Here is an 18,234-nt window from a genome sequence, read left to right as displayed (position 1 = left end):
GGCAGGATTTGGAATTGCAGGAGCCAACTCTGACACCACCATTCTTATTATGCCTAAATGCATCATATGAATATATCATATACATGTTAATCACCATGTATCAACATTCCATCAAAAGCTGTAACTGCAGTTGGACCTGGTAGTCTGATTTCCAAACAAGAGATGATTTACTGTTCTAGGAATAACACAATTCATACCTTGATGCAGTTGCTTAAATAGGTTAAAGATTAAGCTTGTCCCAAGCTCAAAACTACACAAAACTAGATTACACTCTTGATCGTTGATGCAATTGAAAATAGTAAATCGATCAGAACTAAGCACATCAGTGACTTGGTCTGAAATATATTGATTAGGCTTGAGCTAAATCTCTTTATCTAAACTCAGAACTTGTGTCAACCACAGCTGCTTGATGATGGCTGAACAATATCAAGCTCTGCGACATTACCAGTGGAGTTGAGTAAGACAGATGCACAACAGTGGAGTTTAGTCAGGCAGAGATGCACAATGGAAAACTCAAACATGCAATAATTGAATGAATCTGTGCTGATTATCTACTATTTCCATATTCAATTATATTTCTTTTTCTTTTCTGACATATCTTTCATTGCATACATAAACTATGCAACCAAAACATTATAAATCTTATATGATATGTATCTGTATCCATTTCTAGGCAAAGACTAATTGATTTCACTAACTCCTCCGTTATTTCATATCTTACTATGGCCTGCACTAGTTGTTCATTCATATGATATGCATGTGTTCATGTGTGAGTGATAAGCTAATTGTTCTTTGTTCCAAAGAGTGAAGCTTTGCTATTTTGTGGTGTACAACTTTCTTCTTATCAGAGGTGTTTTGTCACTGGCTGAGCTAGTGTTTGGTGTAATCTTTTATCTATCTCTGAGATAGAAGCAAGCAAAGCTTTTAAACCTCCATGTTGATTAAAGTGTTATTTTTTACTTTTGCATGTGTTCCATTTTCCCCCTTTCCCTCCGTTTCTATCTGTTCCTTCTGCTCATTCCACAATATGCATGACATGAATGACCAGCAACAACTATTCATTTATGCTCTTTCTTGGTCAGTTCAATTCTATGTGCCAAAAGTGAATACTCAATTTGTGAATCTGCTGACTTGTTCTTTGCAATTCATTTATCTAATCATATATCTTATCATTTCTGCTAAGCAGGATTCGGCGAATAAATCGATGCTGTAAAATGGTTAGAGCAAATCAGAATTCTGGATGAACATTAGCTTATTCTCATCAGCAGGCTTGATATGATTTGGTTGTGTGCAAAAGGCTTAAATTTTTTTGCCAATTAATGATATCAAGAAGAGCGATCTACTACTGCCGAGCAATTAAATTCTCCTATTTCACATGAACCCATGGCATCTCATCGTTGATCTTTGTCAACTAGAGTTGTGTGCCAAGATGCTCTGCAAAGTTCCAAGGCTGTCTCTCTCCAGTCCAATACAATACAGTGTGCAAGACTTTGGGAATAACCTTTCTGTTGCAATGGTATGCTCCATGTTCCAAACTGAACATTGCCAACCACTATGCCTTATTCAGATAGTATGTGCCAAGATGAATCCATGTCATCTCATTGCTGAGCAAATCTTTTCCAATTTAACATGAATCCAAGACATATCTTTGATGATCCTTGTCAACTGGTGCCAAAGATGCTCTACAAAGTGCAATGGCTTTCTTTCTGTCTCTAGTTAAACACAGTACTGTGCAAGACATGGGAAGAACTTTCTGCCGCAATGGTGTATTTCAGGTTCCATAGTCGGACATTGCTCACCATAATTCGTCACTTTAGATAATATTGTAATCTTAATTTATTGCTATCTCAAATACTTTCTGCTAACCAATTGAGACGAGTTTTTTTTTCCCTAATCACAATGATTTATTTTTCTTAAATATTTTCTCATACATGTGAAATCTTAAGATCTACATGGAGGATCTTAATATTATAATTAATATAATTTCTGAATGAATATTAACGAAAGAGATATACACATAATGTATAATTAATTCTATGCAAATTTATATTCTCTTTATCAAACTTCTTGATGTTGTGTGGTAAATTTTCTCTAATCCATGGCTATTGAATTTAAATTGAAAATATCACAAATTCAAATCTTGACTGTATCGTTCGATACAGATATATATTATGAAAACATATTACTTGATACTAGCACGATACGATTTATTTTTATTTTATTTGTTTTTACGATCACATATAGAATAAAATTTTACATCATTTTTGAAAAATAAAATTCTTGTTGAACTTAAATATCATTTTCTTAACGAAAGTACATGCTCTAAATCCTCCATGAGAGAAAGAATTATCACATTTGAAGAGAAAAAGAATCCCCATCCATTCTTTCATCCACAGCCAAACCCATCTTCTCCACTTGGATGCCACATACTGCATGCACTCACTCGACACTAAATCTGATCTTAATGTAATCCAAAGTGGAGGTTATGGGCACTCATGTCACTTCGAGCTCCTCCTTTCAACCCTTCCCTTTCAGCTGTCATAGTCAACTTAGATCCATGGCAGTCTCAAGCATGCTACTCCCTCACTGGACTAGCCTTGCAACCACCAATTGCACCTCAGCCTCTCAATATAATAATAATAATAATCCATATGGAATGGAATTGGAGGAGGAAAAGATGAGGCAGCTTGACTTTGTTAATGCATGATCAGGGGATAAGGGAATCTTCTTGAGTTGCACACCTGCTTTAATCCACCCACTGTTGGAGGAGTGTTCATAGCTGTTTTGCCACTATTGGTGGGATGTATGTGGTGATCAGTAGTAGCATGGATTGCCAAGTAGCAGATGGATAGACAGGCATCATTAGCTACACGAATCATGAAGTGTTACGTGGATCAAATGATACTTTGAATATGCGATTAAAATCGGTTAATAATTTCTATTACAATAGCTTCATCGATCCATCTATCTGAATGTTTATTTAACAGTATGTTATTGATGAGATGAAAATATTGACATGAATATATGGAGTTATTATAATTTTTTTAAATCATTTGTTAATAAACATGTATAACTTGTAAATGAGAAAATTTTACTTGGGTACGAACATATGCTAGGGAGACCGGTAGCGCGAAATAATTATAAATATAAAAGATCTATGTAACTAAATATATATTTAAATATATATATTTAAAAATTAAAAATATATGATATATATATATATAAATAATTTTTATAACAATAAAAACTATTAAAAATTATAAATATATATTTAAATACTCTTAAGTAACTAATAATATGACTTTTATAGAGATGAATGATAATAAAAGATCTATGTACCCGCTTGATCTCAAATAATTGAGCCTTTATGATATTATTGTATGTGTGTGTGTGTGTGTGTGTGTGTGTGTGTGTGTGTGTGTGTGTGTGTGTGTGTGTGTGTGTGTGTGTGTGTGTGTGTGTGTGTGTGTGTGTGTGTGTGTGTGTGTGTGTGTGTGTGTGTGTGTGTGTGTGTGTGTGTGTGTGTGTGTGTGTGTGTGTGTGTGTGTGTGTGTGTGTGTGTGTGTGTGTGTGTGTGTGTGTGTGTGTGTGTGTGTGTGTGTGTGTGTGTGTGTGTGTGTGTGTGTGTGTGTGTGTGTGTGCGCGCGTGTGTGTGTGTGTGAGTGATAGGAGAAATATTTATCTTATATTAGGGCTTGATATATGATGATCGAAGTAGCACAAATAGACTAAGGCATTCGGTTGGCCACATTAGTAATGCTAGATATTTTCTCTAATAAAAATTGGCTATAAAAGGTCAATAAAAAAATGTCTCCCTCACATAATTCATCCTCACTTATTCCTATTTCATTCTAATACTAATTTGGGTGTCCGACGGATCGTATCATGAATTTTTTGTAAATCAATACCAAATTATTCATTCAAAGTCCTTTCAATTATATCCAAAGACTTCTTAGTACATCTCAACCAAATTAAACTGAGAATACTTTATCATACTCCTAACCTCCCTCTACCTCTCAGTCCCCTTGGCTTCAATGTTCTACCTAAATCTTTAGATCTCGGAAAGAATCCAAAAAAGAATGCTCGGGTCTCTCCTCGCCTCACCTCTTGAGCATATGTTCTATCTGTTTCTCTCTCATTCTCTCCTATAAAAATTGGATGCTTTCTACACCACTCCCACTTAAAAGTAGATTAAAGTTTCTTCTACTAACTCGAGAAACTTCCAAGTATGGCATCGCCCTTGGTCTTCTTGTTTCATAGGTAATTTTTTTTATCGTCCACCCTCTCTTATTATCTTCAAATATGTTATTTCTAGACTATATCACTAGCTAATCCCCCCTTGGTCTTGGATCTAGAATTTAATTTTTTTTTCTCTTTTGTTTTCACACAAAGGCCGATGTTGTTTAGGTCCTCACTAAAGGACCCTAGCATCTCAATGGTGATGTATTTTAATTTATCTCTTGGTATCCTAACTTCAACCAATGACCACTCGAATTGACATTACTTCCATCTGGGTTCACCTTCAATACCTGCCCTTAGAGTATTGGAATGAAGAGTCTCTATTCCAAATTACTTCTCTATTAGATTGTCCCATTATGATCAATCCTCATTTTCTCAAAATTGAGTGTAGTTGTTTCACTTATGTTTGTATTGAGATTGGTATCACCTAACCTCTAAATAAGAAATCTAGATTGGTGAATTTCACGATGATTTATTTCAAATTATCTCTTATGAAAACATTCCTTCCCTTTGTTATCATTATAGTCGATTAGGATATCGAACTAATACCTATGCTATCAAGCTAAGTTCCTCCTCTACCACCCTAATCATGTCATCAGAATATTTGGATGTAGCTCTTACTACCCAAGTATAGGAGACTCAATTATATTCGACTGGTGAGACAATGAATGGTAATTTTATATTCGACCCATAAGTAAGAGTTAGTATTGATCTCATCATAAAAGAGTACTAATGGAAGCATCGGAAGAGCTATCGGTGACAATGATGATGAAGCCTCAACCAAGCAGTTCAACACGTGTCATTCACATGAAGGAAAATTTAACTAAGGATTCTAACACTCTCCTAATGTTGTCAAGCGCTTCTCCTTCCATAAACACTCTTATGAGTGATGATTATGTTAAATCTAATAGCTATCTTACCTCTAATCCCTCACATATTAATTCGTCTATAACAACTATGAATGATTCCAAAACATCATTTGTTTTCTTGTTTAGTGCCGTCGCCAGTAATAATCCTAAGATTCTGTTGTCACTCTTATTTTAATGATTGAAAATCCATAAATTAGTGATTTGATTCATAATCTCATTGTCAATAATCCTGCACCTTTTGTCACTAATCCTACTACCAGTTGTGATTTGGTTCATAATTTCACTATCAAATATCCCACACCTTTTAGGAATAATTTTGCTACCAGTTATGATTTAGAGAACATGGCTATGGCTTCGATAGATAAGCTATGGTTTTAATGAAAGGAGACGAGTTAGCTAATCCCAATATGGTTATGGATCTGATTCTTCTCCATAATCTAATTTATCCTATCTTAGTTGCCACTGCTTCATCTAAGCCTTTAGACATAAAACCAAATCACACTAAGAATATCGTGCATATAGAAGCAAATCACATGGATGTTGAACGATTGCCAACTTTAAATCCCTCATGTGCGCATGTGACATTCAACTCAAACTCATCTATTCCTCACCCAAACCCCTCTATGCCACTGATACTTCTTTCATTTGTTCCTTCGATGGGAGACTCGATGATTGACAGTTCACTCGAAGCACAAGACATGGCCAACCATGAGATGCAAAAGATCAAAATGATATGTTGCCTCCCCTGACATGATGAACCCTTCAAACGTTGTTCACCGTGTTAATGATTCTGACCTCTTATATGACTTCTTGGAGCATAGGATAAAGGATTTAGCTCCCTATAATCCTTATTCATTAAGGTCATAAGACACTCTAACCTCAAAGTCATCAACAATATCATCAAGGGTAAGAAAATATAAAAAAATTTTATCTATATATATGAAGATGCACTACAATATACTATTATTTGTCTGGTTAATAGATTGATTTCCAACCCCCTTAATAAGGAATTATGATCTTTGTATCATGGAATTATAGAGACATATGAAGTAAAACAATTAGATATTTTCTCTTATATGTTTTTTAGAATGAATAGATCTATACTAATCCTTTTGTAGGAAACTCATACTTTGGAGGAGCAATCCAATAAAATAATTTATAGTTTCGATAGGAATTGGAGAGGTGTATCGCAACCGATCATAGGCACTTTAGGGGGTATTCTCCTTGCTTAGAATTCAATTAATGGAAGTACATGTGACATTTACTCAATCATAGTTCATTCATTCTATTTTTCAATTGTAAAATAGTCAACCTTGGCTTCTTATTGGTATCTATCCTAGCAACTCGAAGTTTTTTCAAAATAATCTCTTGAATAATGTTTCAGAGCTTAACTTTTTTGATACTCCTTAGTGTATTTTAGACGACTTCAATTGCATTTTACATGATTTGACAAATATATAATAATAAAAAAAGTGATACATGCATCTTTGTTTGTTTTGAAGGGGTTTGGCCAATCTTCTCTATCTTTAGTTGTTTAATAGCTATTCTGTTTATCACCTTTTTATAACATATCATGTTCCACTCAAGTTTCATATAAAATATATGGATATTATTGTCACATATATTTTTTAATTTTAAAACTTTTAATTTGAATAACCTGGAATAATTAATTTGGTTAAGTCCAATTGGACTCATCCTTCGAATGACACTAACCATTTTGTACATTTTCATATAAATCTTTGTAAGTTGAAAGGTATTTTTTTGCATTATAACAAATGCTCTCTTGGCAATTTGGAGTATAACTTAGAGAGTCTTCAAAATACTATCATGACTTTTGAATCTTAAATTGAAGAGTATCTCCTCTAATTCTAATCTTTAGTGGTTAACTCTCTATATAACTTTTAGCTGATTAATGATGGGCCAAAATGAAATATTCTTGGATTAATGATGACAGTTGTAAAATTAAATATTTTTATAATATTATTGAAAACTATCATCGTAAAAATTTTATTATAGGTATTTTGAACTAAGTTGATTCTAGACACTAATGAGATCAACTCCCTTTTTCATTAGTATTATATTAATTTATGATAATATCCTTCCTACACCTCAACTTTATTTCAGCCCTCTATGACCTCTCATAGCTCTCACTATGGGGGATGACTCTCTCTAATCAAACTATTCACTATAGATGAGATTTACTCTGTAGTCTAATCTTCAGGGTTGAAAAAAAAACCTTAGCCCTAATAGCTCTATGTGTGAGTTCTACTAAGCATATTGAGATATCATTGCCCCCTCCCTCTTTAATATTTTTAAATGGTTCCACCAACATACTTCTATCCCTCCTAGTTGGACCAAAACCTTCCTCAATTTTAACCCCAAGATTAAAAACCTAACTATGGTTGCTTATTATCAACCTATTACTTTATCCAATATTAGCTATCACATTTTAGCTAAGGTTATTTCTAATCGCATGAAACCTTATCCTCAGCATCTGATTAGTCTCTATCAGTCAAGCTTTCTTCCTAATCGAAGTATCTATGATAATATCCTAATTACATAGGAGATTACTCATACCATTTACTCCTCCAAAGGCAAAAATCCTTTAGTCATGATTAAAATTGACTTTGAAAAAGTTTTTGATCACCTCGCTTGGTCTATTATTTTTTCTGTTCCTTTTATTATGAATTTTTGATATAAATTTCAAAATAGGATAAAAGCTTATGTTTCCTGATATCCAACTTTTGCTTGTCTCATTATAATACATATTTTCTTGCCTTTCACTAGTATACTAGACAACGAACTCGCTCTCTCCTTATCTATATATCGTGATTGTGTAAAATTTAACCTAGCTCTTTGCTCAAGTTATTTATTCTAAGCATCTTCTCCTCTTAAATTCGTCCTAATTATAGTATTAGCCATATCATATAGCTGATAACATCTTTTATATTTTAAAGTTAAGAAGAATTCTTGCTTATAAGTTGCTCACCAACGAATGCATCAATTTATCCAAATCAAAAATTTACTTCCCTAGATTTATTTTGGGACATACGAGATTTAAAATATATTTATTTTAGGTTTCAAGGAACGATGCTTCTCTTTTAAATATCTTGGTGCATCTATCGCCCCCAAGCATCCCCCACCTCATGAATATGATGATATTTTTCACAAAATTAAAACTAGACTTGCATTTCATTATTTATCTCATTATTTTTCATGATCCTTGGATTTTTTATTTATCATTGTCTTAAAATTTTTTTTTTTATATCTCGATTTTATCAAAGGTTATTAGTATGAACTCTTTTATATGATCCGGTAGCTGGGACACCCAATTGTTATCAGAAAGGTTCGACCAGGAATTGATTGCTCATATTAACTCTATTAAAATTACTCATTTGTATGATTTATAGATTTGGATTGCTCATATGTAATGTAAAGCTATAGCTAAATATACTTATTATTTCCTAAAACAAAGAAATTATGCTATAGATTTCAATTGGTGTGGCTGACACACTTTATGAAAGTTTTTTATTGCTCCTAAAATCTACTTATTTTGTTGAAAATTGCTCCAAAAGTGATTGTCTATATTTATGATAGACTCCACCGGCTACAAATGCAACCACACTATTTTCCCATTATATTACAATACCTTTGAAATTATTTCACACTTGTTTTTCGAATGTCTCTACTCAATTCAAGTTAGGGATAAATGGTTTCAAAATTTTTCAACCTAATTTCTCCTCAAAGAATATAAGAATATGGGTGATTGGCAAGCAGCGGGATCCTCTCTTGATTTTGAGAAGTTAATTCAGTCTATCATTACAAACCAACTTTGAGTTGTCTGAAATGTACAAAATTTATCTCTATTTACAGGAAAACTATCCACTATATCAAGGATCTAGCATAATGGCTAGTTGCCTTTTTTAGCCATTATGCTAGATCCACCTATCCCGAGGGTGATAGAATGAATAATTTCATATGGATTAAATAAAATAAATTATCCTTAGTTGGGTTAAGTTAAACACTGATGTTTTATTTCATTGCAGAACTGTGACCAGAATGACTTTTGTAAAATGGTGGGATAAAAATTATTTATAAAATAGATCACCAATCCACTATGAAGCATTGGCGATCAAGCTTGACCTTCAAGCTACAAATAACACACAGGCTCTTGGTAATGCAAATTGAATCTGACTCCTTGTGTGACATGTTAACCAAAGACTTGACACCCCCATGGTGAATTCAAATACTAATAAATGACATCAAAGCTCTTTTATATCAGTTGACAGCCCACACAATTCTACATTGCTTTCATCAATGCAATCAAGCAACCCATTGCCTAGTATATAAAATCCATATAAATAAAATTTGTTTTTGAATTAGTCTTTATTTTACAGTTTGACCTTCAAAAATCCTTTTGTAGATCTTTAAGGATCTAATAAAAATATTTCTTTTTAAGAGAAAAAAGAATGAACTGATGCAGCTATTATCGACACGCTTTGACATTGAAGAAAGATGCCTTCGGTGAATTATTCGTGTCTCTTTTATTTATTTTAAATGATAAAATATCTAACCTTGGATTGTGATAAACTTCTTCTATTGTAAAAAGAATCAGATCTTCCACCTTGGACGAAGGATCGAATAGAACCTCATCATATAGATGATGATAAAGAGAATTTCTAGAGTTGACATCGTAGATGTATGAGTAGGGGAGAATGGATTCTCGTGGAGTTGCATATCTTTAATCAACTCTTTTTCATTCATTAATGGGATATATGACCGGTATCCGAGTAAAGCAGACAAGATGGGAAGAGAACTTTAAGATGAAGCCTAGCCATGGAGAAGAAGTCTAACATCCCTTAGGAGAGAGACACATGAACTACCAAGGGCTTGTCATTTAGTGGAAGGGGAATATATTACTGTCTCTTTAATAGGATGAGGATCTTATTGTGGTTCGAGAGAGCATTTAGCTCCCATGGCAATGAAGAAAGAATCCTGAAAGCCACTCTAATGTTTCCTCTTTCTTATTTCTTTTGTTTGTTCCTTTCCTTTCGAGGATTTTTTTTTTTATTCTTTCCCTATTAAGTATTTCTTCTTTATTTTGTTTCTGTGGAGACATCCGATAAAATTGGAATGATACCGAGAAGATTAGCATGGCCCCTGATGACACGCACAAATCGAGAAATTATCCAAATTTTTTAATAGCATTGGGGTGTAGCTCATATGGTAGAGCATTCGCTTTAGATGCGAGAGATTAATATTTGATGCAAGAGTATGAACAATATCTAAGATGACACGTGGATATCGTTTTCTTTTTTTTTTTTCCCTCACAAAGTAAGTTGTCAAGATTAGATTGAACTCAAGACCTCATTATGAATAATCAAGATTTTTTTAATATTTATTTATTTTTAAGAGTTAATACTAAGGTTTATCATTTTAGATACCGGATCCGTCTCAATGACCTTCTAGATCTATACGTATCAATCAGATATACTGATATGTGGTACATTGATATATATTAATATTTTATAAATGAAAAAAAAGAAGAGAAAAGAAGAAGAGGTAGTAGAGGATGCTACGAAGGAGGAAGAAGAAGAAGAAGGAAAAAAGAAGAGATGAGACGAAGAAGGAATAGGGGCAGGGGCAACGAGGATGGTAGATCATCACACAACAAATGCCAATTATGTGGACACTATGTAAAAAATCATTCTTAGTTAGGTTAGTCGATTAAGAATATTTAAATTTTTATTTATAATATATGATAAAATTTGTTTACCTATTAATAATTGTTTCAATTCTTCTGAACATCTGCATGTTCCATACTGTGATTTATAGCAAAGCAAAAGGTTCCAATTTGCTCTTATGATCTATATTAACAAGACTGCTAAATCTGACCTCATGTGTTTGTAAAAATTCTCCATTTTAATTCGTTTTTCTTCATCATGTGCTATCCAAGTTTTTTTTGTTGCAAGTCCAAAAACATTACATGGTGAAGACAAAAGAACAATCTGAATAAAAAGAAAAAAATAGAAAAAAAATCATATCGAATTATTCAATGTATATAGGAAGCATTAATTTTGCATGCTAAAGGAGAGGAGGATAGAAAGTCATACTGCACTCCATATCCAACAGAGTAAGAATGTTTGCATGTAATTGATGATATTGTAATGGGAATTAGCTGCTGCCTTGTTTTCGCTTCTTGTCATCTTCGATTCCCCAAAATGGTTTGACTTTGCTGGTTTGGCAAGCAGAGTTAGGTGCGGAAGGCAGTGGGGAACATGCATGGCTGAAACCCTCGAAGACCATAAGCAGACAAGGAGTGTGAGGAACAAGATGAAGAAAAGGAGGATGTCAGAACACTAACCCTAATAATTACACTACATGGCGACAACAATCAATCGGTTGTCACCTCCTTCTGCCTACATTGTACCGATCGTGTGGACTATATATATATATATATATATATGTGTGTGTGTGTGTGTGTGAGAGAGAGAGAGAGAGAGAGAGAGATAGAGAGAGAGATAGAGAGAGAGAGAGAGAGAGAAATGTGACATACGCCGATGAATATATGTAAGAAGAGCTCTCACAGGAAGAAGCATCTCATAGATGAATCCTAAGAACCCTAAGAGGACTGTCACTCTGATCACCTTTCAACTCCTAAGAACCTTAGGAGAGCACGGATGAGGCCTTCCAAGTAATAACGTTGATCATGTATCTGAGCGCAAGTGATTGTGATGTGATCTGTTCCTTGTTTCTCTCACTCTAAACTTACTTACCAGAATTATCAGTACTCAATTCCTTGGTATTCTGCAACCAGGAGGGTTAATGGTTAATGCAAAGTACCCTGCAACTTCTCTTTTGTTCTCTTTTGGTGCAAGATTGCATGCATGGGTTATGTAGCACTCAGGAAGATGGCATTAGAGAACCCTAAGAGGAGGCTGATATCACTTCACCAGTCCTACTGAAGTGCTTCTGCACTGGTGTTACCATTACCATGTTAGAGATCGAGATGAGAGAGTGAGGGAACAGTACAGCAAGTGGGCTCTTTTTATTGCGTATATTTTGGTGCTTCTCTTTTCATGGAACTAATTCCACCCATGGCTTCTCGTAATAGAGTGCCATCCTTTGGTCCCCATGTGTTCTTGAGTGTGTTGCCTTTTCCTGCCTTGAACTCCACTCAAAACTACAACCCCTCTCTCTCTCTCTCTCTCTCTCTCTCTCTCTCTCTGTGTGTGTGGAACTATTATATAATTCTTTGGCACAATATCCTTTGCTGATCTGAGGTTTTGGCATGGGTGGGGGCAAAGGTGTGGGGAGCTGAGAGAAGGAATGGATGCTGGAGGAAGTAGGGTGAGGAAGGAGTACTGGTTATATATTGTAGAAAGAGAGAGTCGAAAGTAGAGGAAAAGGTGGACTTTTTAAGCATGTCAGATCAGTGCACCCAAGCAGAGGTAAAATTTAGCAAAGAACAAGTTGTGTTTGTTTGTTTGCTTGCTTGTTTTATGGGGTATTCTTTTTCTGCTTTGGATTTGTTTGTTCCCATTAGCTTCTCATTTTCCCCTTCCTTCTCCTGATGCAGTTCAAGGCAGAGGGATGAGCTGCAGGTTCTCTTTCTGTGTTGGGATGAGAGCTCTTCAGCTTCCACCAGTAAGATTAAGATTTCTTCTGCTTCTTTATTTCTGGGCCCTTAATTATCTCCTCTTTGTTCTAAGAGTATTTAGATTCACAGAGATCTTTTCCTCCTCCTTCTTCATCTTCTTTGCCGTATTATTCAGGTAAGATAAAAGATGAAGAAAGAAGAGAGTCTGCATGCGGCAAGTGAGGCATCTTAATGAGTGTGAAGATTAAGAGGATGGCTTCATGATGATGTGCAGAGGTTGATGAATTGCCTTATCTGGGGGTCTGATTCTGAAACATTCCATCCATTTTGTCATATGATCTCTCTCTCTCTCTCTCTCTCTCTCTCTCTTGGGCCTGCAATATACCGTTTGTTTGCTAATGAGTTGGTACCAAGATGCCGCCTTGGTTTGCTTGTGATGTGAGAACTCACTGGGAGTAGCAGTCATGGAGGCTGGACCTTTAGGTGTGCCCTTTCTACTAGTGTATGCGAACACACACACACACAACACATGCAGAGACACACAGAGAGAGAGAGAGAGAGAGAGGATTAGATTACAAGGGAGGGAGATGGATAGATGTGGAGGATATTGCTTGTTGCAACAGTCTTACATTGTACTGACTGCAAGAGAGGGGCTGCAAAGAAGCTATGCGGCAGCCATCGATGGAGATCCCACAAGGAGACAAAACAAGAGATGGTTGGAGTTGGTTGTGTGTGATCTCTATTCCTCCATTAAAAGCTTTGTGTGTCCAAGATCCACAATAAGTGAGAGAGCCGCAAGAAATCACAAACACAGAGAGAGAGATAATAGAGGGAGAAAGAACTCTTGATACTGTTAGCGAATGCTGCATGTTCCCCCTCCCCTTGTTCTCATTCATGATCTAAGAGCATCTTTTAGTGCTTCGACTCTTCAAGTTAGACCTCCTACTTTCCATGCACACACACACACCCATCATCATCAACCCCTCTCTCTCTCTCTCTCTCTCTCTTCTTTGGTGCCTTCATCTTGTTTATTTTAGTCCTTATCGTGGCAGTCCCCCACCCAACCTTTAGAATGTTTTAGATTCCTACTCTCCTCATTTAATCCCTTCATCATTCCTAAGCTGACAACAAATCTGCCCCCATCTCAATCCGCCCAAGTCCATGTAAAAGAAGACAAGAAGAGCATGACCTTTCCCCCACCCCTGCCACATTACCCCACACTTATAGAGAGAGAGAGAGAGAGAGAGAGAGAGAGAGAGAGAGAGAGAGATGGGGCTTGGTGAAACAGTGAGACAGCACAGAGCAGCTGCCACTCCCTACTTCAATCTATCTCCTACGACTACTATTACTACTACCACTAAACTACTACAACTATCACTCCCCACATCTGTGTTTTCTTTGCAGATCATGTCCTGTCAAGGAAGCTGCTGCCTTCGCAGATGTCCTTTTAAAGCAGAGCGATGCCAAGCCCACCAATCTCTCTCTCTCCGCAACTGCTACTGCCACTGCCGCTGCTCTCCTCTCCTCCACACTCCATCAGGTACTTCTCCTCTACCTCTCACGCCTCCCGCTCCTCCTCCCCCTCCTCCCACCGCCTGCTGAGGAGGCCTTAGATATGCTCAGTTCACTCAAGTCCCATGAAGAGGGCGATCAAGAACACCACCGCCACTCCAATCCCCTCCACCCTAACCCCCAGCATGGCCAGATCTCTCCCTCCGCCCAAGCGCGCCAGCTCCTGCTCAGCTGCGCCGAGCTCGCCCACCGCGGCGACCTCCCCGCGGCGCAGCGCACTGCCTCTCTCCTCTTGGCCACTGCCTCTCCCTATGGCGACTCCACCGACCGCCTCGTCCACCAATTCGCCCGCGCCCTCTCCCTCCGCGTCGAGCGTCTCCTCCCCCCCGTCGTCGACGCTGCGTCCCCGGAGGCCCTCCAGTCGTCCTACCTCTCCTTCAACCAGATCACCCCCTTCCTCCGGTTCGCGCACCTTACCGCCAACCAGGCCATCCTTGAGGCGGTCGATGGCCGCCGCCAGGTCCACATCCTCGATTTCGACACTTCCCACGGGCTGCAATGGCCGCCCCTGCTCCAAGCTATAGCGGAGCGCTCCGACCCCAAAGATCCCCCTTCCATTCGCGTCACCGGCACCGGGAGCAACCTCGAAGTCCTCCGCCGCACTGGCGATCGGCTTCAGACCTTCGCCGATTCCTTGAACCTACACTTTCAGTTCCATCCCCTCCTCCTCCCCTCCACCGCCAGCAACCCTCTCTCTAGCACCAGTGCCGACCTGACCTCTTCTTCCTTCCAACTCCACCCGGGCGAGATCCTCGCGGTGAACTGCGTGCTGTTCTTGCACAAGCTACTGAAAGATGGCGGCGGCAGTGACGGCTCCCATGACCTACGGGCATTTCTTCAAGCTGTTCGAGCGATGAACCCGGCGGTGGTGACGGTGGCCGAGAGGGAGGCAAGCCACAACTCGCCCATCTTCCTGCAGAGGTTCACGGAGGCACTGGACTACTACACGGCGGTGTTCGAGTCGCTGGAGGCGACGCTGCCACCGACCAGCCGGGAGCGGGTGGCGGTGGAGCAGGTGTGGCTTAGCAAAGAGATCGAGGACGTCGTCAGCCGCGAGGGCGATGGGAGGAGGGAGCGGCACGAGCGGTTCGAGTGGTGGGAGGCTCTGATGCGCCGCGCCGGATTCACCAATCTGCCCCTCAGCCCCTTCGCGCTGTCGCAGGCCCGCCTCCTGCTCCGCCTGCACTACCCATCCGAAGGGTATCAGCTGCAGATGGTGAGGGATTCCTTCTTCTTGGGGTGGCAGAAGAAGTCCCTCTTCTCCGTCTCTTCTTGGCACTAGTGCAACAACCCTACCATACCAAAGTGCTCATAACCTGCTCAATTAGCTCTCTCTTTCCCTCTCCCTCGTTCCGGTTGTCTGTGGATCTAAGTAGGGTTTTTGTTCTTAATTGTAAGACCTGAGTTGGAGAAGAGGGAGGGGAAGTGCAGTGCAGGTAATATAGGTTAGCATATACTCCTATATCATCTTGGCTAGGAACCCTAACCCTAGTTTCTGCTCCTGTCTATTGGAAGGAGGAGAATGTGGAGGTGGTGCACGTTGCATGGGATTTCGGAAGCTGTGAGCCAAAAGAAATGGTTATAACCCTCACCATTCCTCTCTCTCTCCCTCTCCCTCTCCCTCTCCCTCTCTCTCCTTGTACCCTTCTTCCTTCCCAAGGCAAAGCCCCACATCCCTTTTCCTTGAGGCTCTTCCTTTTCCCTGTGTTGCTTATGCTTATAAACTATATCCAAGGTTGTTGCACCATTATAATCTCCCTCACATTTTTTTATTTTATTATAATGTATGATGATCATAGTGCTTCTTGTAGTCCTGCAATGGATTGCCCCCTTTGGGTTATAGAATTGTTTCCTGCCATGAGAGGGGAAGTCACAGGCATTGTGCTGGTGTGGTGTGTTTCTTTTGCATATTTTATGCTCACAGATGACTCACCCACACTCGCATTATTTCATTGTTGCCTGCATGCTTGCATGACATGGTTGCATTATTTCATTATCGAGCATGTTTGAGTTACCACCACTAACTGCAATCTAATTCTATGGGGATATGAGAGTGATCATGAAGTAGAAGACCCTTCTATGCTGCAAAAGGCCACCCACTTTTGTGTTCAGAATAGTTGTTGCTGCTGTCTTCTGCCTCCTGCAAGGGGTGTTTAGTTCTTGTTTCCTGTGCTGCTGTCCCAGACTATTGTCTCTTGGGACTCATTCCTGCGTTCCTACAACCTTAGATCCTGCCTCATGTCCCCTCAAACAAGCTTATGGGTTTGCTCAAACCCAAGCTTTCTATGGCAACTCTTGCCTCCTCCCTCCCTTGGGATCCTGCAACCTGGTTTCCTAGCTCAGCCATCAATGTTTCCCCTACCTTCCAGTAAATCTGTGTAACATACACAGGAGCAGGCTAAGGTTAGAATCATCCGATTGATGAAACAGCACTCATACTCTCATTTCTAGCATCAGCGCCACCAGGTCAATCTTTTGAACCCTCTGTCTTAGACATGATGATAAGTTGGCTTTATGCTTTTCTTTTTTGTGAAACAACACTAGTGTGGTTGTGACAAATGTGTGCTTTTGCATCTCTTGATCTAATTCCTTTTTCCCTGCTTCTGGATTAGCGTATGACACTCCTATCATTTCGATCCAATCCCAAGAGCCACTGGAACAAAGGAGAGAGTGAATCGAAGCAGGTTGGTCGGTATCCCTTGTGTTCTTCTGCTTTGCCTTGCATCCATGACATGACACCTGCAGAAAAGATATGACACAGCGGAAGGAGACCCACTTCTGTCTTGCCATTCAGAGCAACTGCAGTCAATGATATCAACTTCTATATGGAGAGGTTTGTGTGTGGATTGTTGTTAATGCAGAGTACTTAACACTGTCTCCACTGCACACAATGCTTGCTATGTATCATTTGCATGTGCTGTCCATTTGTATGAGTGTTGGTGAAGCAAGCTGGAAGAATGGTACAAATTGCATTTACTGCAATGATAGAGGGTGGAATGTGATACGTCATCGAGCAGAATCTGTCAAAGAGATTCTGCATTTGTTTGCTTAATGATTGAAAGCTGAGGAAGGATAGATGTGTGAGATCATCTGCTGATCTGAACTGCACATCTGAGTTCCTTTCTCCAAGTAGAAAATAGAGTAGCATTCCTTTTGTGCCTCAGGTAATTGTTTCATTAATGTCTTTGGGCATATACCAGCAAGAGATCAATCACACACCCAACCTTTCCTTGTTCAAGAAGAAAACCCTAATCTTCCTCTCTCTCCCTCTCTCTCTCTCTCTCTCTCTCTCACGCGCGCTCTCTCTCTCTCTCTAACTTGGGACAGTACACGAACGGGTGATCATTGAGAGGATCCAAGTGAAAACCATGGAGCATGCATTGAGCTCAGCAAGGACAAACAATAACATGGAGGCCAATGCATCTCATGTCAGGGGTACCATGGACTCTTTCGAAGCCATGTGATCTCATATATATCATTGTTGTTCGAAGTGAAGTAGCTTGATAGCCATATAGTAGCTCTGTCAACAGGCCTTAGGCTCTTAGGTAAGCAGTAGCTCCCTGGGAACCATGTCACCATCCCACAGCTGCTGGCAGCGGATGGAACAAACCAATCAGTGTGCTTCCATGAGTGAACACAATGCATATGCAAGTTCAAGTCTTTCTGTGTCTTGATATGTTACCCTCATACACTTGATGTTTCCCGCCTGAAGAGGACCATATATAATGTCGGATTTACATGGTTTTTGTACGTAGCAGGCTGTCTTAGTGAGGCATTAATATATACACTTCATGCTTCCCAGCTAAAGACGACCAAATCTAATAGCAGATTTGCATGGCTATTGTAGAAGGCTATAATGCAGAAAAAAGATATCTTTTCAGAGAGAGAGAGAGAGAGAGAGTATTGCAAACTTTTGTTAGGAGGGAATCTGAGCAAGCACAAGTCTGTGAAGGG

At 38.9% G+C, this 18,234-nt stretch overlaps 1 protein-coding gene and 1 pseudogene across 2 annotated transcripts; both read left to right on the top strand.

Moving 5' to 3' along the window:
• Positions 1–10,211: 10,211 nt before the first annotated feature.
• On the top strand, positions 10,212–10,307 carry LOC135592652 (U6 spliceosomal RNA; annotated as a pseudogene).
• Positions 10,308–12,266: 1,959 nt separating this feature from the next.
• Positions 12,267–17,193, top strand: LOC135671934 (protein MONOCULM 1-like). Of its 2 annotated transcripts, XM_065180356.1 has the most exons (5): positions 12,267–12,559; positions 12,688–12,755; positions 12,884–13,008; positions 14,113–15,496; positions 16,893–17,193. In XM_065180356.1, exons 3-5 carry the CDS (start codon positions 12,989–12,991, stop codon positions 17,034–17,036), a joined length of 1,548 nt encoding a protein of 515 aa, XP_065036428.1. In that variant the 5' UTR covers positions 12,267–12,559; positions 12,688–12,755; positions 12,884–12,988; the 3' UTR covers positions 17,037–17,193. The 2 variants fall into 2 exon arrangements, with proteins under 2 accessions (XP_065036428.1, XP_065036436.1); XM_065180364.1 differs by lacking the exon at positions 16,893–17,193 and having other exon boundaries at positions 12,271–12,559; positions 14,113–16,872.
• Positions 17,194–18,234: the final 1,041 nt, after the last annotated feature.

Source organism: Musa acuminata, chromosome BXJ1-1 (assembly GCF_036884655.1).
Source record: "Musa acuminata AAA Group cultivar baxijiao chromosome BXJ1-1, Cavendish_Baxijiao_AAA, whole genome shotgun sequence".
NCBI lineage: Eukaryota > Viridiplantae > Streptophyta > Magnoliopsida > Zingiberales > Musaceae > Musa > Musa acuminata.
This window is presented reverse-complemented; position numbering and strand designations above follow the sequence as displayed.